Source organism: Panthera pardus, unplaced genomic scaffold (genome assembly GCF_024362965.1).
Source record: "Panthera pardus isolate Hobbes unplaced genomic scaffold, ASM2436296v1 HiC_scaffold_19, whole genome shotgun sequence".
Lineage (NCBI taxonomy): Eukaryota > Metazoa > Chordata > Mammalia > Carnivora > Felidae > Panthera > Panthera pardus.
Genome location: NW_026526754.1, coordinates 24809147 through 24836455, shown reverse-complemented (window position 1 = coordinate 24836455; position 27309 = coordinate 24809147). Strand labels below are relative to the sequence as shown.

The window sequence follows — 27309 nt, the reverse complement described above, 5'->3', positions numbered from 1 at the left end:
AAGCTGCACCTGGGGCCCCGGGAACTGTGAGGGGCAGGAAGGACCCTCCCCTGGAGCCTCCGGAGGGAGCGTGGCCCAGGCACACCTTGGCTGGGGGCTTCTGGCCCCAGTGCTGGGAGAGAGCAGATGTCTGATGTTTTAAGGCCCCAAGGTTGTACACAATTGTCAGGGCCGCCCTGGGAGACCCACGCCTGGCACGTTACCTGCCCGCCCAGGGCCTCGGTGTCCTCCCAGGACAAGGGGCCGGGGGTGGGCGTGCCCTCGGAGTGCCGTCCCTTCCCAGATCCCGCACACTCTGCCCGGGAAGGCCGGGCTGCCTTGTGCCTCGGATGCCGTCCGGGCTGCCTGGGCCCACAGAGGCTTCACGTGGCCTGGCCTGGTCCCCAAGCGAGCGCTGCGGCCGCGGCCCCACTTCCTGGAGCCCCGATCAGGCAGGCTGTGGCCTTAATGGGCCCGATTATCAGATAACTGCCAGCCTAATGGCAGAGATAACGTGTAAATACGCCAGGAGGCCCGGCTAAAACGTTCTAAGTGGGTTCTTGTCTTCCCCGGGGCAGATAACATGGCAGGGGACCAGGATGAGGCCGAGGAGGCCGGCACCCCTTTACCAGCCCCCCAGAGAGGGGGGCAGAGGCTGGCACTGTCACTTTGCAGCTCGCCCATGAGGGGCCGTGTCCCTTGCAGACCCGCCCAGGACACCTGGGTCCCAGCCCAGGGCTCTGCCCACAGCCCACCCCCTCCCTGGCCCCGCGGGGCCCGTCCTCAGGGGCAGGGGTGTGTCTGGCCAGCACAAAGTCACCCACCCCTGCTCAAACGCTCCTACGAAGTCGGTTGTCTCCTAACATCCCCCACACGGACAAGGATGCTGGGGCCCCAAACGGCCACATGGCTGGCAGGAGGATGCCCCTGTATCCTGGGCATACTGGATCTCCGGTCCCCCCTGCTGGCCAGCCCTCAGGGGACGGCATGTGTGAGGGAGGGATGGGGAGCACAAGGCCACCTAAAGGTGAGCTCGCCGGGCACTCACTTTTCCATCCACTATTCCGTCAAGCCGTCCGATGGGTCAGAGCCCACGAGGCATGAGCCTGTGCCCCGCACCCCTGCTCCCCTACTCGTGGCAGCGGGTCAAGGGGGAATCGTCCAGAATCCCGACGCGGCCTGCCCGTATCCAGACGGCCAGAAACCGCTGGTCGGCCTGCGCGTGGGCTCTGAACCTCCATGCCTCTCTGGACCTCCCTTCTGCCGGGACCACAGACAAGACAGGGATGCCCCTGTCAGTGTCTAGAACATCTGAAACATCCTGGCCTTGTGGGGCACCGAGCTCCCCCCTCCCCCCGACGACGCCTTCCACCCGAGGCTGACGGTCCCCCTTCCCGTGGGAGGAAGAACTCGGGAACCAGCACGTGGGTGGCCGGCCTGGGGGTCCCCGAGGGCAGAGGAAGCGTGGGGGCGACCTGGCTTCCCGGGCTGTCCCTGGCTGGGCACACCTGCACAGTCCCGAGGTTTCTCCCTCGGGGCCCCGAGCCCTGGCGGCGATGGAGGAAAGGAGCAGAGCCAGGGTGCCTCCGCACCCCGCCCACCGGGCACCCACAGGCCAACAGCCATGCTCCCTAATCAGAGCCTCAGGGCCGGCAGGCCGAGCCTCCCAGATAACAGCGTGGCTGGCGTTTCCCACGGCAGCCAGTCCATCTTTGGGTATCATGCACCGCCAGAGGGTGGGCTGGCTCCCGATAAAGGGTGCCATTCTGCATGCCTGAGGGCAGAACCCACCACTCAGGGCTTGCTGGGGGCTGGTCAAGGCCTGGGAGAGGTGAGGCGGCCAGGGAATGGGGAAACCTGGGCTGGGGATAGGGCAACGGTCACCATAAAAACCCACCTCCCTGGTTCGGGGAGGCTGGTTCTGAGGGGCTGAGCATTTGCAGGGTGATGAGGAAGTGCACAACCTGTGCAACTGTACACGGTGGCCCTGGTGACGTTCAACATCCATGTGCTCAGATAACTTATTTCCAGCAAACGGTTCCTGTCCAACCCCTTGCGTAGCTGACAGAGGGCCAAGCGGTATCAGAGCCCAGTTAGCATCTGCCAGAGACCCTCTCTGAGCAGAAGTAAACCTGCATCAGAAAACATCGGGGGGAGGGGCGCCTGGGTGGCTCAGTCGGTTGTGTGGCCGACTTCGGCTCGGGTCATGATCTCGCAGTCTGTGAGTTCGAGCCCTGCGTCGGGCTCTGTGCTGACAGCTCAGAGCCTGGAGCCTGTTTCAGATTCTGCGTCTCCCTCTCTCTGACCCTCCCCCATTCATGCTCTGTCCCTCTCTGTCTCAAAAATAAATAAACGTTAAAAAAATTAAAAAAAAAAAAAACGTTTAAAAAAATTAAAAAAAAAAAAAAAACGGGGGGAGGGGTACCTATTCCTGGCCCAGAGTGAATAAAAGTATAAATGAGTGAGGGCAAGGGGCCTCAGGGGTGGGAGGCACTGAGCCGGGGGCGGGGGTGGGGTGGGGTGGGGGGAGGAGCTGGCAGGAAGATGGACAGGCAGGAAAACACGGTTATTTTTAAACAGCCTCTACGACAGCCGGAGGACCCGTGGCAGCCACGGAGGCGGCTCCCAACCACACCCACAGGGACCTGGGGCCATGAGCACCCAAGCCGCACCGCAGGCTCTGGCTGCAGGGGGCACAGAACCCTGGTCTCTGGAATCCTGGCTCAGCGCTCAGTCACGCCCGGAGCAGGCACAGCCTCTGCCCTCTGGGTCTCTCGGGAGACGCGAGCGGTGACAGCCGTGAGGGTGGGCCAGCTGGAGCGGGCTTCCAGGTGGAGGTGTCCTCCTTCCCGGCAGCCTCCTGTGATCCCTGTTTCTCCCGGGCTCCGGAGCAGCGGGGCTGAGCGGGACAGAGACACGAGCTCCAGCTAGGTCCTGGCCATGACCTTCCGGCTCTCTGTGCCTTGGCTTCCATCCCCTCGGCTAGAGACGAGGGTGATCCCAACACGGTTCCCGGCCCCCGCTCGGCGGGCCTTAGCCAAGGGCTTGGGACAGTTGGCAGGCAGTCCTTTCCGCCACACTGGAGTTCCTCCCCCCGTGTACAGAGGGGTAATCGAGGCTCAGAGGGGTTAAGCTACTGGCTCAAGGCACGGGACAGGGAGGGGAGATGTAACCCGGAGCCCCGGCCGTGCTCACGGCCAGGGCCTTGACACCCTGCTCTGGCGGGATGCAGACGGCGGGAGCTCGTGGCGGGCCAGCCCCTCCCTGTCCTGTCCTGTCCTGTGGTCGACTCTTCCCGCTGTGTCCTCAGTTTCCCCTTCTGTAACGGTCTCCCCCCGTGGGGGTCAGGCTGTCACTACAGACACAGCATCAGGACAAAGACTAATTCATCCTGGCAAACAACCCACACACGTTATTTCCAGAACAAACACGCCGCACGGGGATTCAATTTCGCCCCCCAAGCGTCTGTGAGGAACCAGAGGAGAGGATTCAGCCTCTGCATACTTATATAATTTAAGTGTCTGCTTAGGTCTCAAAGCCCTCTGACGGCATCCCCAGGGGACCAAGGAGGCCGGCTCGGGATCCGCTTCTGGGGGCCTGGCGGAGGGGGTGGCCGGGTGACAGAACTGAGGTCTGGGGCCCAGCCCTGCCTCACGCCCCAGAGCCCTCGCGGTCAGCCTCAACAGCGTGCACGGTGCACGAGGAGGCCCCGGTCTCTCCGTCCTGCGGAAGCAGCCCAGAGGGCGCGGGGTCCCACGGGGGCACAGCCACCCTGCCTGGACCCGACGTCCTTTCCGATGGGAGAGCCAGGGCTCCCGCCCAGACCGTGCGGCTTCAGGGCCTACAGGTCTCTGCCCCCCGTCCCCCCGCCCCCACCCCAGAGGCTGGCTCGTGGCTCTGACTAGGGGCAGCCCTGCGGTTCGTGGGAGTATCCGAGCTTGGGGGCTGCCCCTGCACCCCACCGGCTGGCTGTTCCTTCCAGGAGCCAAACTGTGCTCGTGCTGCCGGCTGGTGGCTTCCAGAGCGCAAAGTCCAGCGGCCCCGCGGGCCCCGCCCTGCACGGTGGGCTCTGGGGCCGCACGAGGGCCCGGGGTCACCGCCAGCGCTCACCGATCTAACCCGCCCGTCGCCGGGCCCCGCCCTGTGGCTCCCACGGGCCAGCTGGCCCCAGCTTCATCGGGAGCGGCCCTATCTCAGGGATCGCGCTGTTTGCCTTTGATAAAAGTCAAAAAAAAGGGAGAGAAAAAGAGGGAGAGGGAGCGGAAGAAAGCTCCAGGGGCCGGCTGGCCCCACCCTGTGGGGTTCTAGAAGTCTCCACGGGCGTGGGCCCAGAGCGGGGCAGGCTGGGAGGCCGTGTGTACTTCCAACACGTCCCATACAGACATGGAAACCAGGCCCAGAGAGGGCGAGGGACTCTCTCAAGGTCACACGGCAGGCCGGGGCCGACGGGGGCGAGTGGGGCGGTGCGGGGTGAGGCGAGCCGGCCTCTGTCCCCCCGGGCCTGGGCCTGGCTGGCACGGGCTGTCCCCCAGCGAGGAGCCAGGCAGGCCTCCTGCTCGCACACTCGCACAGACGTGCTCCCTGGACGCCCAGGGCCTGGAGCATCGGGCTAGCGGCCTGGGCCAAGGTCACTGGCTGTGAAGGCCAGTCCCTTCTCTGCCCTCAACTGAACCCTCCTGACTGGGAAGGCCCTGAGCTCAGAGGCTGGTGAGGTGCTAGAAAGACAGAGAGGTCGGGTGGCTCCCCCTCCTGCCTCACGGGGCCACCGCCGTCTAGGCTGTCCCCACGCGGCCACTGTCACCCTCCAGGCTCTGTCCCCACACGGCTACCACCGCCCTCCAGGCTCTGTCCCCACGTGGCCACCACCGCCTTCCAGGCTCTGCCCCACGCGGCCACCACCATCCAGACTGTCCCCACGCGGCCACTGCCCTCCAGGCTCTGTCCCCACACGGCCACCACCGCCCTCCAGGCTCTGCCCCACGCGGCCACCATCATCCAGACTGTCCCCACACGGCTACCGCCACCGTCCAGGCTGTCCCCACACGGCCACCACCATCCAGGCTCTGTCCCAACATGGCCACTGCCATCCAGGCTGTCCCCATGTGGCTACTGCTGTCCAGGCCCTGTCCCCACACGGCCACCACCGCCTTCCAGGCCCTGTCCCCACACGGCCACCACCGCCTTCCAGGCCCTGTCCCCACACGGCCACCACCGCCTTCCAGGCTCTGCCCCACGCGGCCACCATCCAGACTGTCCCCACACGGCCACCGCCGCCATCCAGGCTGTCCCCACACGGCCACCACCGCCCTCCAGGCCCTGTCCCCACATGGCCACCACCATCAAGGCTCTGTCCCAACATGGCCACTGCCATCCAGGCTGTCCCCACGTGGCTACTGCCGTCCAGGCTCTGTCCCCATGCGGCCACCGCCCTCCAGGCCCTGTCCCCACACGGCCACCACCGCCTTCCAGGCTCTGCCCCACGTGGCCACCGCCATCCAGGCTCTGTCCCCACGTGGCCACTGCCACCGTCCAGGCTCTGTCCCCACACGGCCACCGCCCTCCAGGCTCTGTCCCCTCTGCAGCTTTAGCAGCTGACCATGGACCTGCCCTTCTGGAACAGAGCTGCCTTGGGGGGGGGGGGCAGGAGACTGACCCCTATTAACCCGGCTGAGCCCCGGGGGCTTGAGAGCCTGGTTTGTATCCCACCACGGCCCCCTCCCAGCTGGACGGGTCACTTCCCTCTCAGCCCTCAGCTATTCCTTACGCGAAATGGGGGTGGGGGGAAGAGTCCCCGCCTCACAGGTCAGCACAAGGCGAGGTGCATCCAGCCAGGCCGCCAGAGTCCCACATGACGCCGGCCGGGCTCTGCCCCTCCGGGGGTCGCCACTCCTAAGACACATGCTACCAGCACCCGCTCTCAGCGGTGACAGAACCTCCAGCAGCACCACAGGGCCCCCAGTCCCTGCCTCCGAGCCCGCGTGGGACAGTGGGACCCAGCGGCAGCCACCGCCAGTGGCTCGCCGGGACACCCTCGGCCCCCGGCGCGTTGGGAGATCTGGGGCCTGTACCTGCCTGTTGGGAGGGCAGAGCCTGGTGACCCGGGAACACCAAGCAGGGGCCGCGTGGAGGGCCCCCTCCTGGACGGCCCTGCTCATGTGCAATCCTCCTGTGCTCCGGCTGGAGGAGACCAGGTCCCCATCGGCTTCTGGGAACATCTGTACCTGCTGGGGCCCACCCTGTCGGCCCGTTTTTGCTTCCTGTGTACACATGGGGCCACAAGGCCAGAGGAGGGGGACTCGGGACAGGCTGAGCTGGAGGCGAGGAAGGCACGGGGCTGTGTTCCAGCGGGTCGGCGAGGTCAAAGTACACGGTGGGCGGCCAGGGGCTCCACGGGAGGCCTGTCCCGATGCTGCCTCTCCCCAAACCCGGACACCAGCCGGAGGTGCCCACTGTCCCCTGGGACAGTGCTAAGACGCCCCCCAGGCTGCTGTCCTTCACACCATACCACCCCGCAGGCCCCGGGAAGCGTACGCACGCCCACAGAGACTGGGGCCCCAGGGCCAGGAGACCCAGAGCCGTGGGGCCAGCCAGCCAGCATGTGCCCTGGACCAAGCCATACCTGAATGCCACGTCGGGGAAAAAAGGGGAGAGCCTGATTCCAGCCCTCCCCGTCACCAGTGGCCATGGCACCTTTGGCCAGACCCCACCCCATCTGAGGCCCCAGGATCCCATCTGTGAATTATGGGGACACGGTGTTGGGGAACAACGGCGGGGTCCGTCTCCCCTTGCCAGTTGACAAAAGCAAGACTTGGAAAAGCTGAGGGACTGTCCGAGGTCACAGAGCCCAGGTCCCTCGGACCTCAACCTAGGCCGCGTGTCCTCACTCACAGTGGATCTGGAACGTCAGGTGGCCGGGACACCCCTGACGCGGGATGCTGGGATGCCCCGGCAGATCTGGAAGCACGGCCGTGGCCCCATTTCACAGGTGGGAGCAGCGAGGCTGAGCGGGGCAGAAGACGATCCCTGTGTCCAGGCAGCGGCCCCACGGCATTTAGTACGGCCACGGTGGAAGGAATCATCTGACGTGTGCTGCTGTCTGCCAGGCACGACAGGGCGAGGGGGCCACAGACACACACGCGATCACTTGAGGCCTCGACGGATTAGCGGCTCCTGGGGATCCCGGGTGAGGGTTTCCACCCTGCCTCCGGCCCCGGCGACCCCACAGAGCGTCCCCGGAAGGTGCAGACCGCTGTGGGAGGGCCAGGGTCTGGGGAGAGGCAGCCAGGAGGCCCAGGGCCTGTGAACTGAGGACGTGTATAAAAACGGGGACCAACAGCTGTCATCCTTCAGATTTCATCTACGAGCTGGGATTTCTGGCCTCACGGGGGCACCATGGCACAGCCGGACAGCTGGGCTCTGGCTCCCGCAGGGCTATGACCCCTGAGAGGGTGACCGCCTCTCCTCAGGACGACGTCCCACCCCTGCACCCGTTCCCAGGGACCTCCCTGACCCACTGCACACGGGGGCCACTCCCGGCTGCCCCCACCCCAGACCCACCACCGCTCAAGAGGGTCTCCAGCTTCTCTGCCCACGGTGGCCCCACCGGCTTCTGGGCCTGGATGCAGGTGTCCAGCCTGCAGAGGCCCTTCCTTCTCTCCCCAGCCCGAGGTTTTCAAAGGGTCTCAAGCCCAGAACCTCCCTTCCTAAGGTGGTCACAGGGGGCCAGGCTGGAGGGGGTGGGTTCCGGAGCTCGGACCCTGAGGCCTCTCTCTCCCCTTGGCACGGGGCCTACCTGCCAGGAGGCGACGGCGGCCTGCCCAGCCCACACCTGCCCGAGGTGCGTTTGCCACTGGACGTGGGCCTATGCCACTGGGCGTGGTGCCATTTGTCCCAACCCTCCTCCTGCCGCCAAGCACTGCTCAGCGGCTGGGTCACGTGGGGCTGGCCCGAGCCCTGGGGGAGCTGGCGGGCAGGCGGCGTCCCTGGGAGCCACACAGAGGGGGCTGGCGGGCCCACACCACAGCCAGCTCTGCCGCGGCACCGTGGCCGGCACCCACCACGGGGCATGACCCCGGACGCCTGGCCGGGGACCTCCGTGTGCCTGTCCCCCATGCAGGCAGTGGGGGCGATGCCATCGGCTACCGGCCCCTCCCTGCCTCTTGGCCTTGTCACACCCTGGGCTCCCGTCACCCCTAGTGCTAGGGGTGCTGACGGTTGTGTCCTGGAGGCCCTGAGAGTGCCTGCGACCCAGTGGACACCCGTGTCTGGAAGACGGTGGCTGGAAGCAGGGACCACCGTGGGTCTGCACCACCAGCCAGCAGGGGGGCAGTGGCACGGACGGCAGCCCTCAGATGCTGGAGCCCCGCTCTGCCCCCGCCCCACCCACCAGCTGGTGCCTGTGAACCTCCCTCCCTATCGCCGAAACATCGCTGGAAATTATTGATTTTTTGACACAGAACAACAGCCCATCTTTATCGGGCTGAACCCTGGCCCCAGCTAATGGTGGAGCTGGGGCCTCCTGGGAAGGCCAGCAGCCCAGGGTGGGGCCTCCAGGGGCCCTTCACCACTGGGGGGGGCGGGCAGCAGGCTCAGGGAGAGGGGTCCGGGGGGCTGGGAGGGGCAGAGCGTCCGCGGCCATCCAGACCAGTCCCCGCGTGGGTGGTAGGGGCCCCGCGGGCAGCTCAGAGCCAGGTCCGGGGGGGCGGTCACAGTGGGGGCTGCCCTGAGCTCTGATCACCCCACCTGAACCCCCAACCCGGGGCTTCTTGGGGACCTGGTTGTGCCGTCAGACACTTCCCCCTCGGGCACGGCCAAGAGCAGCTCGTCTGGCAGGAGACAGGGCGGGTGGTGGGGCCTGAGACCCCTTAGCAGTGTGCGCACTGGGCCCGACGCACCCCGCCAAGACGACCTCCGATGGACGAGGTCTCCCCTCAGCCCCGTGGGATCTCGAGGGGGTTTCCAGGAGCCTCGAAGTGGGAGAACTCGTGGTGCCTCCAGCCTTCTTGAAAAGCCAACTGGCCTGGGTCTCTGGGCCTCAGTCTTCCCGGTTATGGAGTGGGGAGAGGCAGTCCCACCAGCTCCCGGACCCGGGTACTCTGGCCTTGGGAGACCCTGAGGCCTGAGCGCTGGGGTGGGGGTCCCTGGCTCTCCCCTGCCCCGCCTCATCCTGGCAGCGGGCTGGAAGCAGGATGTGTGATAAGGTAAAGAAAATACCTCCTGTGCAAACAGCTTATCTGGCTCCTATCGGTGTCCTGGCCCCTGCCCCCTGTTTTTCCAGGGGCCGACGCCACCGGGGGCCCTTCCTTCCCGTCCAGCCTCCAGCTCACCACCTCCTGGCCTCTGGCCTGGCCACGCACCCCGTTCCCTGCCTAGGCTGGGGAGCGGCCAGGGGTCCGGGCCCGGCCTCTGCTCTGTGAACTGAAGGGTAGGCGGGTGGGCAAGTGAGGGTCTGGGCAGAGCCTGGGTGGTCGCAGGGGTGAAGGCCGACGGGACGGCCCTCCTACCGCTGCCACTGCTGGCGGCCTGGGTGCTGCCCCCAGCCTGGCAGGTGCCTACCTCCACCCCGGGGGCGTGGCAGCAGCAGGCATGGAGGTCAGAGGTCAGCCGGCACCATGGAGAATAAGACGCTGCCACCACCCGTGGCCCGGAGAGCCCTCAGGGGTTACAGAGATCCTTCCAGAAAAGGCAGCCTCCTGTCCGCCCCGCCCACAAAGGAGGCACTCGCAAGAGGAGGGCCTGGGCCTGCCCTGCGTGGAACCCCTGACACCTGCCTTCACAGCACTGATCGGCTCGCCCTCAACCCCGCCCCCCTGCAGCACAGGCGTGGTTATTCTCCTCCTCACAGACGAGACCAAGGGTCAGAGCGGACCCGGCCACACAGCGAGGCGGGTGACGGAGTTCAAACCCAGAGGTCTGACCCCATCCAGGCCTCCGTCCTTCAGGCCCCTTGAAGGGGAGGCAGGGAAGAAGGGGGCTGGGCTGGGGCAGGGGTCCAGGAAGCGGGGCGGGAGGCTCCGAGTACAGAGGGCACTGCCCCCCGCACGCAGCAGGGGCAGCTCCTTCCTACCTCGCCTCTGCCCCGGAGCCCTCGGGGCGGCCGACCGGGCCCCAGATGGGGGCCCGTGCCCGCAGCTGGGCTCCGTGGGGGTGCTCGTGCCCAGCTCCACACCTGGCATAGGGGTGGCATGTGCCCGCCCTCCAAGACCCAGCAAGGCCCCTGGGCCCTGGGGCGGGGCAGGGCAAGTCCCACAGAACCGCCTCAGGCAGTGGCAAGGGGACGGGTGGCGGTGGGGCCACCCTGACGTTACCCCCGATTGGCTGTTACTGCCGCGGCCTTCGGGGTCCGTTCAGCCCCACGGTGTGCGCAGGGAGACGCGTGCCGACAGAATGGTTAGGAATCCTCGGGGAATGTGCTTTCAGAATCGTTTCTCCCTCTGCCGGTAGAGATTTTGCGGGTCGGCAGGGCCACGACGACAGTCCTCGCCACCCTATGCCTGTCCGCACGGAGGTGACCGTGCGGGATAAATTCCTAGGAGGGGACTGCGGAGTCAGGGCCAGAGCTCGCGGCTGTGGCGTGCGGCACGGCCAGGGGCACCCGGATGTCTGTGAGCTCTCGCCAGGAGGGCAGGGACGGGCCCGGGGCCCCAGGGAGGCCACGACACCCGACGGATGCCCACACATCCGGCCCACCTGCCCGAGGCGGCCTTGCCCTCGGGGGCCGGGCCTGGCCGAGGGAGGGCTGACCCAGAGGCGGCTGCAGAGGGGCAAAGGCGGTCCTGGGCGGGGGAGGGGGCCTCCCCGCGACGACGACGACACACAAAAGCCCCAGCGATAGCATCACGCCGTGTTTCAGGCCCAGCTCGGCCCTTTCGGGCAGGATATGACCAGCCCTCGAACCAATGGCGGGCCCTTTGTCCCATCTCCGGGGACCGATCTTATCGGCCGCATCCACGGCCGCCGTAATGGAAAAACACGGTGAGGAAATCAAAAGTTACGCAGAGAGATAGACGAATAATAAATAAATAAATAAATAAACATAAAGAGCCAGTGCTGGCTGCAGGGGAGGGGTCCCCAGGGGCGGGCGGGGGTGCTGCAGGTGGGGGCCTGGCTCCCATCCCGGGGGGGGGTCTGACAGAGCCGCCGCACCTCGCCAAGCCTCGGTTTCCCTGCCTGTCAGGTGGGGCCGGGGGAGCCGGCTGGAGAAGGAACAGCCTGACGGGAGGCCCCGGCCGTGGCCGCACGGCCACAGGGAGGACCCGCACGGTGCCCAGGGACCGCTGCGCCCTGCCCGGCCCCCGTCATGTCTCCCGACGCCCCGGCCCACAGAAGGGGGCCAGCTGGAGGCCAGGTCCGCCCCGGTGCGAGCGGTGCCCCGCAGGCCCGGGGTAACGGGACGGGGACAGCGAGGCTGACGATACCGGAGTCAGGGACAGTGACCGTGTCGGTGACAGCGACGGTGACAACGTGAGCAACAGCAGGAGTCCCTCTGTCGGCCAAGGGGCTGTGCCAGTGCTGGTCCTGGGAAGAGGGCCCTGCTGGCGGGAACGGCCTGCTGTCACGCGCCAACCCCGTCAGCCCCCGGGTGTCTCCCAGGTGCGTCTGCCGCCACCTCCTCGTGGAGGCCCCAGGCCACGCGGCCAGGCTGTGCGGAGTCTGGGTTTGGGCCCCGGAGGAGGACAGCGAGGGGACCTTCTGGAAGGGGCCCCCCAGGTGCGGGCAGGCGGACCCAGACCTGCAGCCCACTGACATTTGGGAGGCGCTGGCAGAGCAAAGGCGGACGGACGCTCAGACACGGCCTGGGGCCAGGGGGCGGTCTGGCCGGGGCAGGAAGCCGGTGGGAGGGCGGAGGAGGAAGCCAGGCTCGATTAGCGCCCGCGGCCAAGATAGGCCACCCTGGCCACAGATAGCCGCTCCCGGAAGGCCGGTGAGGTCAGCGGGCGGCACGGGGCAGGCGGCCAGGCCCGGGCCCCCACCCGCCGCCGGGACGGCCGAGGACTCAGGCCCCGGCCATGCTCCCTGCCGGGTGCTGTGCCGCCCCCTCGCCCTCCGCCAGGCACAGTCTACACCCCGGGAGGCGTCGGAAAGCCCCTGGGCACCACGTGTGACAAGGCCAAGAGGGGCTGGGTGAGGGGACCTTTCCCTGGGAACCAGGGCCGTGAACTCAGTCCACTCAAGTGCCCGGTGGTGGTGGCCAGAAACGGTCACTGAACCTCTCTGGGCCTCAGTTTCCACATCTGTAAAACGGGGAGCACGGCACCTGCTGCCAAATTTCCGTCAGCTTGTCTCCCGAGTCCACCCCCTGCGGTCCCGCCACAGGGCCTTTGCTCGGCTGCGCTGTAAAGGCCGGCTTACCCAGGGAGTCTGCAGCTTGCTCCCCGGCCCAGGGCGCCGTCTGTGCACATCCCCGCGGGTCAGGGGCATCTCATCGCCCAGCGCCAGCTGCCACGCGCTCCCCTGCGTTTCTCTCGGTTAGTGTCCGAGCCCCTCACGGTGCTGTCACAGGCCCCGGCCCCCGGGTGGGGTGAGGCGGACGACGGAGCCAGCCGCGGCAGCGAGCCATCCGGCCAGGGCCCGTCTGGGTGCCGGGTGGGGAGCCACTAACCGCGGGGAGGGGCTGCCCCGGGGGCGAGGGGTCAGCAGCCCAGCCGTGGGGGACGCCACGCTGCCAGCTCCGTGCCTCAGTTTCCCCACAGAGAAGGGCAGTGAGCTCTGGCTGCGGATGCCCCCTCTCTGCGCACGGCCTTTCGGGGGTGCCGGGTGTGGCCTGGTGCCCCCCGGGGAAGCGCAAGAGGTGGCATCCGTGCGGGACAGGCGGCCACGGAGGCCACGGCCCCTACCTCAGCCGTGTCCTGGGGGTCCTGTCTACAGGGCCTCGCTCAGAGGGGTGGGCGGGCCTGAGCTGTGGCGGTGGATGCCAGCCAGGGGTTCAGGCCCCTTCTCTGGCCCAGGGACCAGCGGTCTGGGGAGCGTGTCCTGGCAAGAGCCCACGGGCGACCCTCAGCCTGTGACAGCTGAACCCCATTTCCTATGGGATGCCGCCCCCTTGATCTGAGCTTGCCTCCTCCCTCCTCACCCCTGCGCCCGCCCCAGTCCCAGCGGGGCGCCCTCTGGCCTTCCCTGTGCCCGGTGCACCGTCCCCAGCGGCTCCCCCCCTTTTCTGGCCCGTGAGCTCGGCCAGGCCTGTTCGGCATCGCTCCCTCTCTTTTTCCAGAGCCTCACCCCTCGGCCGCGTGACGTCGTCGCTTCCGGGTTATTCTGTCTCTGTCTCCCTAACTCGAACCTCAGTGCCCTGGCCACCTGGACGCTGCGGGCCCCGAGCAGGTGTTTGACATACAAGTGTTCGTGGAGTGAATAAACGACCTTCTCCTGCCGGCTCCTGGGCCGCAGAGACCAGGATGTTTTGGCCCGGAGGCCTGTGTCACCCCCACGACACAGCTCCAGGAGGGCAGGACCACCCCCCCTTGTTGCCGGGAGCAGCGGCACGGCTGGCCCCCTGCAGGTGTCTGTAAACAGCTGGGAAGGCGGGCGGGCTGGCTGACCACGGGGGCACGCAGCCCGCCCACCCCGGGCCTTCCGCCACCTCCTGGAATCTCCGTCTGCTCGGCCGGGAAAGGGGGTCTGGACAGGCACGGGGCCCGGCGGGCGGGTCTCGGGGCCCACGTCCCCCTGGGACACCCAGAAGAGGTGGCCGACTCTGGCCCCTGGCGCTGACCCCGGGCTGACCCTTGCCATCTACCATCACCCTCTCCTTCGCCCCTCCCCCATCTGTTAATCTAAGACAAATAGGCCTATCGGGTGGCAGTGCCGGGCCCCACGATAACGCAAAATAGCCGAAATGATTTTTTTCCCACCCACGCAGGCCGCGCTGCTGGGAGGGGACGTGCGGCCAGGCCGTATCGGTCCATCTCCCGGGCTGTCCATCAGGACAGGCCGTCCTGCCTCGGCAGCCCGACCGCCCGCCGCCCGATAACAGACCTTGAGGTTTGCCTAGAAACTCCGGCAGTGAGATTAGTCAGCCGAGCACAGCCCAGATAGCCGGCCCGGCGCCCTTGCTCACGCTCCAGAGGTGAAGATTCCAGCAGGCTCCCCAGGACCCCCAGGGTGGGGGGGATCGGGCTCCAGGGCTCAAGCAGGAGGCAGCTCCGCCTCTGGCCCCTCACGGCACCGTGCTCCCTGCGGGTGCTCCTTCAACCCAGCTGCTGCGTGGCAGCTGACCAGACACCTCGCTTGAAATCCCCCAGCCCTTCCTTTTATGTCGAGACCGTGGAGGCGTCTCCCTACACCCCACAGCACGGAGCCCCAACCCTGACCCACCTGCGCCCAGTCCGTCTCGTGCTCCAGCCGCACCCACCCACGCTGTTCAAACCTCAGGGCCTTTGCACTGCCCGGACACCCTCACCCCACTCCAGCTGGTCCTCTGGCCTCAGCTCAGGGATGTCTCTGCTGACCTGCAGTGCCGTGAGGACATGGCCAGCCTTCCCACCTCTGCCTCCAGGGCCCGAGATGGGGACATAAACGGTAACACCGGATGCCTGGCCAATTAGATTTTCTTTTGTGAACGGTGGTCACCAGGAAAGAGTTCCAGGCTCCGAGGCTCCTATGGGTGAAAGGAACCCCACTCTTGGGGCCCTGATCACAAAGCCAGGCCACAGGCCGTCCCCCCCACCCCGCCAAGCTGACCACCAAGTGTGCCCCTGGCCACCTCCCCCCTTCCTGGGCCCACGGAGCCCAGGCCACCCTCACGGCTACTTGATGCCCCCCTGCGGGCCCCCACCTGGCGTGGCACCTGCACTCAGCAGCGGTTGCACACTGGCCCCCATCCGGGGCACCCGGGCCTTGCCTGCCCTGTGCCAGGCTCACCAGGCAGCAAGGGAGGCCGGAGGAGGCGGCCCAGCCCCAGGCGGCCCGGCAGAGGGGCTGCTCAGGCGGGAGGGGGGGTCCCACACCATGAGGCTGGCTGCAGAGGAGGCTCCCGGACGCCCTGGGACTCCCCAGAGCCGTTCCCTTCACCCTGGTTCCTCATGACCTGGCCAGGCAGGCCGAGGGCACGCTGACGGCCACTGCACAGGGGCTCAGATGGGGCCCAGAAGGTGGGTGATGCGCCCAGGACCCCCACTCAGGATGGGACCCTCCAGGCTCAGTCCGAACGGAGGCCGGCCTTCCTGCCTGACCTGTTTCTTTTAGATGTTAGTGGGGAGACAGAGAGGAGGGAGAGGGGACGGATGAATGGCAGGAGGGCTGGGGGTCGTGGAGTGAGGGGCCGACCCCTTTCAGGCAGAAAGCTCGTGGCCAGCTGCCCTCCAGACATGCTTTGGGGATTACAGATTACAGCTCTCAGATATTTGCATATCAGAATTTTAAACAGCCAGCCCCTCCAGCAAACAAGGTCATTTCAAAGATAAAAATACTGAGCCTTCCCCCTTCCTGCCACCCACCGCCTTTCCCCTCAAAGCCCCCAGCCCAGCATCCCCACGTCCCTGAGCCCCAGTGGGTATTTCCTGACCACGGGCTGACGCGCCCTCCCTACAGACCTGGGACCAGGCTCCAGGGCCTCCTGTCTGGGCCTCGGTCTCACCCCCGGGGCCTTTGCACGGGCTCTGCACTTCTGACCCGAGGACCTCCCTGCCCTATGGGGCCCATCTGGGAGCCACCTTCCCCTCGGGGACTTCCACAGTCCCCTCACTGGTGTGGTCGGGGCTCCCAGCGTGGAGGACACCCTAGCACACGGCTCCTTGGGATGCAGGGAGGATCCATCTAATTCTGGGGGGAGGGGGGGCTCTGCCCGGGCCCTCATCCGCCCCAGGGGGCAGCTGCGGTCCCGCTGCTCAGAGGAGAGAGGGGACATCTATCCCTGAGACCTCACTGCGGGGACACCTCGGAGCCGGCCTCACCCTGGGCCACAAACCACTCGCAGGGACGCAGGAAGCGGAGGGCGGCCTCTCCCAGCCTCGGGCCCCCTGTTTGGCAGCTGAAGCGGGCAGTGCCTCTCTGCCCCGCGAGTGGCTTCTCCACATGACATCCCGGCCCAGGCCGCCGGCGAGGGGAGACAACACTGCAGCTCTCTGTGTGCTGTGGGCGTAGCCCCTTCACAGGCCCCTTAGCCCCATCGTACGGACGAGGAAACTGAGGCCCAGAGAGGTCGGCAAAGCTGGAGCCCCTCCGGGGCAGGCACGCTCGGGGGTCTGTGCCCTGACCTCCGCGCCACTGGCCGTGCTCCCGCCTGACCCGCAACAGCTGAGGCCGCTGACGGAGCTCACAACTTCTCAAAGTGGAAACGCATCCCCGAGGACCTCCCCAGCCTGGTTGTGGAGCTCTGGGGCCACCGGGTGTCGGGCGGGGGCGGCACCGGGCCCCTCACGGGTCCCGGATGCGCACTCCGGCGTCCACGAAGCCCTCGCACATCCGCGACCTCGCTCGTGTCTGCAGAGTGTGCCGAGGCCCTCCTGCCCGCTGCCCGGGGGTGCCGCCCGGGAGTGCTCGTGGCCGGCTCGCGGCCTTGCCCCCGGGGCAGAGCGGCCCCCCTGTGCCCGCTGTGCAGCTGCAGAGAGGCACCGAGGCCCCGTCTCTCCGCCGGGCTGTTGGCTGTTGTCACCGGCTCCTGGGCTCCCTGATCACGGGTCTGACCCGGGGGGGAGGTGCCTGGGAGACCCACGAGCCCTGGCCCTCGCTGGCAGATGGCAGCCAGGAAGGCGACCGGTGTGCACGGAGCTCTGTGCCTCACGCCGGCCAGATGGGAAACTGAGGCTCGGGGCCAGGCCCTTCCCCAGAGCCAGACGGTGCAAGGTGCACGTGTGGTCCAAGCTGGTCACCTTCATCCGGAGGGGAAAGGTAGCTGGTATCCCCAAGCCAGGCAGTACAGCCAGGGCTATTTTCCAGGCTTGGGGACAGACTCAGAGACACAGGGGCGGGTAGACGCTCACCCGGGATGGGCAGAGTGGCAAGAAGGGGGCAGACAAGGCGAGGGGGGAGGGGCGCGTGGGACTCGTGGGCAGGGGCCACGGCCGCACACCCCCACCCTGGGCACTGCCCTCAGGGACGCCGGCCTGGTCAGGCCCTGGCAAAGCCCTGCTGCCCCATCGCTGGCACGGGCGGCCCCTCTCAGATAAGGGCCCACTGGGCCTCTCTGGCTTCCCTGGCGGGCGATAAGTGCGGCCTGCCCGGGGTCTGATAGGGGGCAGGCACCACGGCGGTTGGCCGGCGGCCGCTTATCGGCCCATCGCTGCCCACTGCACAGAAATTGCTATCTGCGGCGACGGACGGGGAGCCCCCGGCCCCAGGGACGCACATAGCACAGGAAGCCCCCCGAGGCGCTCCAGCCCTAACCACGGCCACCCTCGGGCCGGCCGGTGCCCCGGGGTCAGCTTCCCATCTCCAGGAGGCTCTGTTCCTCCGTCTATGAAATGCGGATGATGATTGCACCGACGGGGGGATGGGGCCCCACCGGGGCAGTCACACACTCGCGGCCCCGGCTCTGGAGCCGGGGATCGGTCTGGACCCTGCTCTGCCACTTTCCAGCTGGGTGACCCTGGACAAGTCCCTCTGTCACTCTGCGCCCGAGCCTCCTGCATAAACTGGGGGGGCTACCCCCGTGCCCGCCTCAGAGCCTGGGTGACGCTGCCTGGGGCTCTTCCTCCCCAGGGCCACTCTATCCAGTGGCCGGTCCAGGTCCCTCAGGCACATGGGTGGTCCCCACTCCCCCCCCTCCCCCGCCCCTGCAGCAGGAAGTTTCCTCCTAAAGACTGGAACGTGAGGTCCATGGGGCCTGGGGCAGTGCTGACCTGGCTGCTGTGGGCGCCTTGTTGTGACCTCATCTGCAGCTGGGGAAACTGAGGCAGGTAGCGCGGTCTGACCACGGGGTCCCCGCCCAGACCGCGCAGCACCATCCTGTGTGCGGAAAGGCCCCCATGTGGACCCCAGCACCCAGCAGACAGGCGTCCGGCTCAGCTCTGAGGGCCATGAGGACCTCAAGGACACGTGGCCCTGTGGCCTGTCCCTTGCCAGGTGCTCCTTGATGGGAACAGGCCACACCGCGGGCACATTTCTGCCAGGGCACCCGGGGCCCCTCCTCTGCCGTCAACAGGTCCCCAAGAGGGGGGGTGGCGGCCAAGTCTGTTTTGAACGGCGGCAGTGTTGCTGAGCTGGGGGCAGCAGAGGGGACCCCCAGCACCGTCCTACCCAGGGTGCTCCACTCCTGGGCAACACGGTGGCCCATCCAGGTGGAAAGGACAGAGAATGAGAGGGCACGGAAAACGTGGGGTTGCCATCTTGCTGCGACCGCCAGGCCACCCCGTCCTTCCCACAGCCTCAGACTGCCCACACTGTCCCTGTGTGGGACGGGCTGTGTTAAATCACGAGGCGAACCGGGGGGCATACGTGTCCCCACATCTACGCCGGAGCCGGTGGCAGACATCACTAGTCAATCACGGCTCTCTTCTCCCGAGGCTTGGGGACACCCCCTCCCCTGCCCCCCAAGAGGTCCACATGGACTTTCAACCTGAGCCTGGAGGGAGACCATCTCTGACACCCTTCCTATCTGGGCCCCCGAGGGCCCTCAGAGGAGGGATTCGGGTCCCTTCTGCCCTGGCAGAGCCTGTCCCTACCCCACTTGGGTGCTTCCTCTCCACCGGCCACAGCCTCCTCGGGCTGCTCGTGCACCCTCCCTGAGGACTGTTTGCTCACAGCTAGAAGACGGGTACTCAGCAAGCGCTCAATGAATGCTTCCTGCATCCACGCACGCCCGGCCCAAGTGCACGGCGTCCCCTCACCGAGACCGCGCCTGCCAACCCTCGCCGACGCACAGACACGCGGCCCCACGACCCCGCCCCCGCCCCCCTGCGTTCCCCGGAACAAACAGAAACAGCAGACACGCCCAGCTCTCCCTGCACTGCTAGGAGTACAGGGAGAACCATCTGGTAGGACCTCCAAAGTCAGAATTCGGGCAGGGGGATGGGCCCTCTCCCACCCTGCACAGGCCCGAACCCCCAGCCCAGCTGGGACGCAGAGGCATCCACCTCCGTGGCTCCCAGTCCCTGCGATGCCTCTCGCTGGCCTCACCACCTTCTCCTCTCCCCCAGCCAGGCACACTGCCTCCTGGGAGCCCTCAGAGCGCGTGGGCAAGGGCTTTAGCTCTGGGCATCGGCAGGGCTTGGTGGCCTCCTCCCACGCTATCGCCGGCCCCACAGGCTGCCTGGACTTCGGAACGGGCACGGGCCCCGGCCCGGAGGGTCGCCACCAACCTCCTCGGCCGTCCCACCCCCGCTGGCAGGACAGCAGCCCCCGGCCATGGGTGTGGTTACCTGGCCCGCTCCAGGAGCTGCCCGACTCCTCCTCCAGCCTGGCCTCTGGCTCCTGCCCCTCCATCTCGGGGCCTCCTGGGGATGTGGCGGGTGGTGGCGATGGTGGGGGCGGGGGATTGGCGTCTGCGGACAGGAAAACACGGTCAGGCCCCGCCATCTCCGGGCACCGCGTCGCCCACCTCCCCACCGTGGCCAGGAGGGACACCGAGACCCAGGCGGTGAGCACGCGCCCGAGGTCCCTCCACACCGGGCTTGCGCTCATGGGGGCACAGACACCTCAGTTTTCTCCTTGGCCTTCAGAGCCCCTCATCCCCCCATAATTGCAGCAACAATTGCTCTTCCAGGGGCCGCTGATAATTAGAGGGCAGGGTGGACTCACGGGCACACCCAGGCCAGCGGGCGGCCGTGCAGGCTCCCTGGTCTCCTCCGCCGGCAGCTGGGGGCCCCTCCAGCCGGGCCCGGCACCCGGGTCCAGCCCAAAGGGCATATTTGCCTTCCCTGCTGAGCCTGATAACCACGCAGCCCCCAATCGATGAGCTCCCATAAAAGCCCCCCCTTGGTGACGTCACACGCCCGGCAGATTATTAATACCCAAGATAAGGGCTGTGATTAACATCAAATAAATCAATCACACAGTATAAAAGTCCTATTATTTTTGGCTATAAATCAACGTGGCTGGCATTCGAGCCCCAGCCATCGCGCGGGAGCCGCGCTGGGCCCGCCCGAGAGGCAGAGCTCGCTCCCAGCCGCCTTATCTCGCCCATCGCTGCGTTATCACCGCGGCCTGTGCCAGGTGCAACCCCGGCTGTTTTTTCCAGCTCTTTCCCCGGCCCCGCCCCCACCCACCCCGTGCAGCCCCAGCCAGCAGATCAGATAAGGGGCCCGGCTCCCCTGGAAAGCCACCGGGTCAAAGTCCACCAGTAACAGCCACTTGGCCTTTGGTAGATCGGGGCGCCCCCATTAGCACACAGCACCTCACAGCGGTGGTGATGGCCGTGGCGATAAGGGGGCCCCGGGCGCACTGCCACAGGCTCGGCCGCCCAGACCCAGCAACCGAGGCTCAGGCAGGGCAGGAGCACGGGCCCCGGGGACAGACATGATGCGGACGATGGTGGCAGAGATAGTAATAATGAACACGAACCAGCACCGAGGCCGGGCCCCTGACCCCGGCACCCCGGCCACTGTCTCTGGGTGGGCCGAGGGGCCACTCCTGAGGGGCCTGCCACTGGGGAGAGGGACCGAGGGGCCACCAGGTCTCAGAGCACGAGGCTTGTTGGACTCCTGGCCTGTGGCCATCCCAAGGGGGACGATGATGCTCTGATGCTCTGAGACTGGGAGATGCTGGGGGTGGGGGGGGGTCCCCGCGCTCTGCCTGGGGTCTCTGTGCCCCGGCCCCACCCCCACCCAGCAGAAGGCCGCTGTCCACTCGCCATATTCCACCTCAGGGCCTTTGCACGGGCAGGTGCTGCCGCCCGGGGACGGCCTTCTCTGCGCATCCTCCGTGTGCAAGGGCATCGAGGTGCTGAATGGGGATAAGATCACGGGCCACGGGCAGCAGGGTGGGGGCGGGGAGAGGTGCACCAGACCACACCCCCACTAGTCTCGCAACCTGAGTGTTCTCCTCAGGAAAGCAGGCCGCCCCCAGGGCCTCAGCGAGCCCCCTCCCCCTGGAGGGGGGGGGGGGCGTACAGCTCGCTAGGGAAGCCGCCCTCGCCCTGAGGCCAGAGCCGGCCTCCTGGTGGTTAGCACATGCCCAGGCACCTCACCCCCAGCACTACCTCTGGCCCACGAAACTGCCACCAGGAGGGTCCAAAGAAAGGTTCCAGGTGCCTGGGGTGGGCGGGGGTGGGGTGGGGTGGGGTGGTGTGTGTGCAGGCATTGGGCACGAAGGGGAATCAACCTGAATCCAGACCTGGGGTCAGATCGCTGCCTGGGTGCTTACAGGCTGTGTGTCCAGGGGCAAGCCTCTTAACCTCTCTGGGCTCATTCCCTCGGGTGTAAAATGGGGTACCGTACCTTACCTTACAGCCTGCTACGTACTGAGACCATGTGTGCTGAGGCCGTTGGCACAGCCAGGTAAGGACTCACCGTCCCCGTTCCACAGAGGGCAAAGTGAGGCTGGAGAGGGCACGGCTTTCTCAAGGTCACTCAGTGGCCCCTGACCTGGGCTAGACCTCCCAGCGGGGCCTCCGTCTCCCCATCGGTACCAGAAGGGGCTGGACCCGTGCCCAGTGGCGTGTGTCCCCGGGGCATCATCGCCCTGGTGGGAAACTGCGGAGCAGTCGGCCCACAGACACCGCCAAGCTTAACACCCACTTCATGGGTGAGGAAACTGAGTCCCAGAAGGACTTGGCTCCGTGAAGTCACAGGCAAGGACGCGGAGGGGGGGCGGTGCGACACAGGGGTCAGACTCGGGCCCGTGGCGGGCCCACCGCGACTCACCTGCACTGGCAGGGCTCAGGGGCTCGGGCTCTCCCGCGGCCTCGGGCCCCACGGCTCCAGCCTCCTGCTCCGGGAGGCCGGCGTCCTCTTCTGCGGTCTCCACGTCTCCGAGGGAACCTGCACAACAGCCCGAAGGGAATCCGTAAGGCTCCGTGGGGCGTCCCGACCCCTTCCCGGCACCGGCTCGGCCGCCCCGCAGGGTCAGAGGCCGTGGGGGGCCGTGGGGGGCGCCCCCAAGACTTGGCACACTTCACCCTTGCGTCAGTGACCCAGCACCTGGGGTCGTCCCGGCCGTCCCGTCAACCGCGGCCTGCCCACGGGCCCCTCTCGCCAGGACGGTGGTCCCAGCCCCTCCTTGGTCTCCCCAGCACTGGGGGCGGCGTGCTCTCCCCTGCACTCTGTTTCACGCTGTGGGAGCAGCAGCGGTGCCCCCTCTGGCCCGGGGGGGGGCCCTTTGGGGGTTGCATGAAGCACAGCCCTCGCCCGACCCATAGGTACACTCTTCTGGGGGTTCAGGGCCCCTGAGACGAGAGGGTCACCCTCTCCTGGGCCCAGGACACCTCCTGCGAGAAGCCCCCCACACTCAGGTACCGAGGTTCGGGAGCTTGAGGGTGGACCCCGCGTCCGGCGCACGCAAGTGCTCAGAAAACCTTTCTGAGCGAATAAGTGGTTGAGGGGGCACAGGTGGGGGCACAGGTGTGTGCAGCCTTTGGGGGCGGAGAGCCGCAGGCCTGGGGCACCTGACTCCAATCCCACCTTCCCCGGGAGGCTCCTGCAGGGGGGGTCCCACAGAGCCCCCCTTACAGACGACAAGGTGGGCCCACAGCCCAGAGACCTCCCAGGAGAGTGGGGAAGCCAGAGCCGCCAAGGTGCCCCCAGTCAGGGCAGCAACCGTGTCCCTGAGGTCAGACTAGTGGGTCCAGAGGGGCGGGCGGAGGGACAATTGGGAACAGGTGTCCATCCTTATTCCGCTCCCCGTCTCCCCAGGCCCCTTCCGGCTGACTCAGCCTGGGCCCCGAGGGCTGGAGACAGGTGCTGGGGCTGAGCTGCCTCCTGCCCCGCCCCCCCACCCCGTCCGTCACCGTAGAGATGACGCCCGTCCTCCGGGTGTGACGTGGAGGAGGGGCCTGACTCACAGACCCCCTGCTCCTCCTACTCAGGATGGATGGAGGGGATGCCCTTCTGGGCCCTCTTGCCGCTGAGGAAGAGGAAACCGAGCAGGAAGAAACATCTGGAAGCCACGAAGACAGCCGCAAATCCATGTGATGGGAGCGCACGATGGGGGCAGAATGGGGCTTGCTTTTGCTGGCATTGGAGGCAGAAGGCACCTGAGGCATGTGGAACGGAGCGTCCACCTCTCAGAGGCTGAGCTCCCCGTCCCTGGAGGCAAGCAAGCAGCAGCAGATGGAGATTCGCCTGGGATCTGTGCCTCTGTGGCCGGTGGTTCCTGACCTTTTGTACATCATGGCCCCCGTGGGGATGTGGTGAAAGGCAGTGCCTTCTCCCCAGAAAAACAGAGACCAAAATTTGCCATTTCAGGGGCTTCTCACCAAAGCCCTAGTGTTCTTCCTGCTGCCCTCACTCACTCCCCGCCTTTGCCATATTATCCCCGGGGTGAAACCTGTCACCAGCGTCCACCAGGGGCCACAGGAGCTGGCTCCTGGCAGCGGAGACGCGCGAGGCCACGATAGAACGAGCAGCACTGTGACCGAGGTTCCGGGCTGACTTTCCCGATCTGGCAATTTCCATGGAGCAGGGAGGTGGGCAAGCTGGTGTCCTGTCTGCGTTTCAGCTCACCTCCCCGGTCACAGGCAGATGGTGGCCCGCCACACTGACGAACGCTAAGTGTTCCTGGTGTGGCGACAGGTGGGGCAGACACCGCTCTAGGAGGCCGCGGTGCCGGGCACACCCGGACTCTGCAGGGGACTTCCGGCCCCACTGGGCCCCAAACAGAAAACAACAGCAAATGATAGATGCCGTGAGGGAGGGAGGGAGGCAAGTGAAAGAGAAAGAGAGAGCGACAACAGGGGAGGCTCCTGCCAGCAGATCTCAGAGGGGACAGACAGCTGGGGGGCTGGACAGAGGGCCTGGGGACTGGACAGAGGGCCTGGAGGCTAGACATACAGCTGGGGGACTGGACAGAGGGCCTGGGGACTGGATAGAGGGCCTGGGGACTGGACAGAGGGCCTGGAGGCTAGACATACAGCTGGGGGACTGGACAGAGGGCCTGGGGACTGGAAAGAGGGCCTGGGGACTGGACAAACAGCTGGGGGGCTGGACAGAGGGCCCGGGGACTGGACAGAGCTGGGGGACTGGACAGAGGGCCTGGGGACTGGATAGAGGGCCTGGGGACTGGACAAAGGGCCTGGGGGACTGGACAGAAGGCCTGGGGGCTGGACATACAGCTGGGGGACTGGACAGAGGGACTGGGGACTGGACAGACAGCTGGGGGACCGGACAGAGCTGGGTGTGGGAAAGGAGGAAGAGCTTGGAGGCTGGAGAGAGGCCAGGGTAGGAGTGGATGCTAATCCCAGAGGCACTGGGGAGCCTTAGAGAGTCCCAGGCAGGGGGTTTCCCACCTGCAGCTCCCTGGATTCTAGCTCGGGATCGGAGTCCCAGCCTCCTCGCCCAGACTCATTAGCGCTGTGATTACAGGAGGCAGGCAGGGGCTCAGTACGCCATGGCCAGGCTCAGACCACACAGAACCAGCCCCAGGCCAGGCCTTGCGCTCCCGTGTCAATGCACCCACGTGGGCAGGGGAGGCTCTGAGGTGGACGGGGCACAGCCCAGAGTGGCCCAACGTGCCCCGGGACAGGTGGGAGGCCTGGCCTGCCGTGGGCTCCCTTGGCGTCCGGGCAGGAAAACAGAGGCTGCGGTGGAGGCTGGCCTCTAGTCCCTCCACCTCCCTGCCCGTGGGCTTGGCCCCGGGCAGGTACTGCCGGTCACCGCGGCCATCCCAGCCTCAGCGGGCAGCGCCAAGGCCTCTGGGGCCCACCCTTTGCCGGACCCTTTTGAGAAGCGCAGGTGCCCTCTGGGCTCACCTAGAGCCGTCAGGGGAGGCCCCCCAGCTGCGCTCCCTCCTGCTCAATGGCCATCGCACTTCGGGGCCTCGGTTGCCTGCTCCAGTGAGTGGGTATGAAGCCACCTGCTGCTCTCAAGGATGGCAGGGACCAGAGCCCTGGGGCCGATGCCAGGGCAGAGCTGGCACATGCCTCCCCACACCTGCCCGACCCCGGGACAGCAGCCCCGACTCCCCACGCTCTGGCTCGCTCAGGTGGGCCTCAGCCACCCAGGGAGGCTCCAAGCTCGCGGCGGGTCCGTTTATGGGAGAACAAAGGCTCCCGTCGCACAAAGGCGTGACGATGAGCGTAAAGAAAGAGGCTGCCGGGCTGCGCCAATTTATTCCAACGCCGCTAATTCAGTTCCGGCACAATTAAAGCCGCTCTGATAATGCGGGCGACGACCGCCAGCCAGCAGATCGCTCCGAGCCCGCAGACGGGACGCGTGTTGGGAAAGGCTGCCGTGTGCCTGCTTCGGCACCCCGGGAGCGTGCCATCTCGCCCCCGGGGACAGCCCTGGGGTCATACGGGGGGATCCCGGGTCCCGCTGCCCCGGGGGCTTGGGAAGGAAGTTTCCTCCACCGGCCAGACCTCAGGGAGGCACGGCTTCCTCCCCGGGTGCCCTGCGCTAGGGATGGCCCCCGCCTGGCCCCTGGGGGACACTCTCTGGCCGGAGGCCCCAGCAGGCAGGCCAGGCCTGTCCACGGCAAGGCAGGGCAGGTGTCCGTGCTGTGTGGACCTCAGGCAAGTAGCTGTACCTGTCTGTGGTTGGGGAAACCAGCACAGCTCCTACGCCACATGAAGTGCGGTGCTCATCCACGCTGAGCTCAGCTCGGGGCCTGGCACGGAGTAAGCACGCGCCAAGTGTAGGCCGTCACCGTCATCGGTCACCATCGCTGGCTGCACAGCAGGGCCTGGGACGGGGGGAGGGGGGTGGCGTGGGGTGTGGGGCAGTCAGGATGGGCGGGTCTCCTCCTCGGACCCTCTTGACACTGCCCAGAGGTCACGCCCACTTTGCAGATGAATAAGCTGAGGTCCAGCAAGGTGAACCGACTTGCCCATGCCCCGCCAGCCCCGAGGAAGCAGTGGTGGGGACAGGCAGGACAGGACCCTCCCCAAACACGCCACCCTTGCAGACGCTGGCTCAGGCACAGGCCTCCCCTGCACCAGGGCGGCCCCGCACCTGCCTCCACTGTCCCCGGGTCCAGAGACCAGGATGGAGGGTGACACTGGCCGCAGGGCCCGGCAGGGCGGGGAGGCTGGCGCCCAAGGCCGCACACCTGTCCGGGGGCGTCCGCGGGTGACGAGGGCGGTCCCAGCGCCGCCCCCGCGGCCCGGAGCCCCTCGGTTATCACGGCGAGCAGACACCCCGCGCCGATTCGGCTCCTGCTCATTAAACCGGACGCCGGAATGGAAGTGCAAACGTAATAGCTATTTGATTGGGGTGAGATATTTTGCATATTGGCTCGGCACTGATAGCAGAATTTCATCAACTCCCTTTTTTCATGCTTTAAGACTGAATTACGGAGACAGGCTTGGTGCAGAGGGATGGTCCCCCTCTCCCTTCCGAGTCCCCGAGCTGCACGATTAACAGCCCCTCCTGGCTTTGATGGCGAGGCAGCTGATGCGGGGGGGGGGGGGGGGAGGGCCTTTTGAATGACCACCTCTAAGAAAGCCAGAGCTCATGTGCATGAAGGGGACAAAACCCCCCCGGACTCTGGCCCCCAGGTGGACCTGCCAGGCGGGGTGCAGGTGACGGTGTCACGGAGCACTGGATGGGGAGTCCGGAGGTCCTAGGCAAAGTCCCTGCTGGTCCCTGCAGACTGCACCCATATCAAACGGGGGTGATTGTGCCTGCACCCCGAGACCGCTGGAAACATGTGAAAGAACAGGGGCGGAGTCCCCACGAGCCCCTCCCCTGACTCGGGGCCTGACTACGGGTGCGAGTGTTTACCTGAGGCCCCACCACGTGGGCCTGCCCATTACGTGGGTCCTTCTTATATTCCGTTTACAGAGGATAAAACAGAGGTGGGACACCTGCCCAGGAGCCCCTCCTGCCTGAAGGCAGGCCTCCGGGCCCGGGGGCGGGGTGGACACTGCCGGGCCACGTGGCCCTCCCCCTCCCCTGCCCCCGTGTCCAGCCTCCCAGAGAGGGCAGCAGGCACAGCTGGAGTGCTGGCGGCCCTCGCCTCCCATGGCCTCGCTTACTCATTGACTCGGTCATTAACCTGTCAAACCTGGGTTCGCTGACTGCCAGGCTCCACACCAGGCCCCTGGAGACCCCACGGCAACCCAGACACCCCACCCCCGAGAAAGCAAAGTGAAAAATGCAAGCGGCCATCGCCCCGAAGGAGAGGTGCAGGTGCCAGTCAGGGAAGGCTTCCTGGAGGAGGCGACCAGTGAGTGGCGCTCTGGAAGGGGACGGGACTGCCTGCAGCTGGGCCAGGGAAAAGCATCCCTGGCAGGAGGCACAGCAGGAGTCTGAGGCTGGTGGCCTGGTGCAGGCCACACCTCCTCGAGCCTGGTTTCCGCAT

At 66.8% G+C, this 27309-nt stretch overlaps 1 protein-coding gene across 1 annotated transcript in view; it reads right to left on the bottom strand.

The window, feature by feature from the left end:
- Positions 1-27309, bottom strand: part of ZFPM1 (zinc finger protein, FOG family member 1) — a 64859-nt gene that overhangs the window by 16068 nt on the left and 21482 nt on the right. The window contains exons 2-3 of the mRNA XM_053906747.1: positions 21717-21833; positions 19275-19397 (exon numbers count right to left, since the gene is read on the bottom strand). Coding sequence (XP_053762722.1) covers positions 19275-19397; positions 21717-21833 — 240 coding nt within the window. The remainder of the gene's footprint in view (positions 1-19274; positions 19398-21716; positions 21834-27309) is intronic.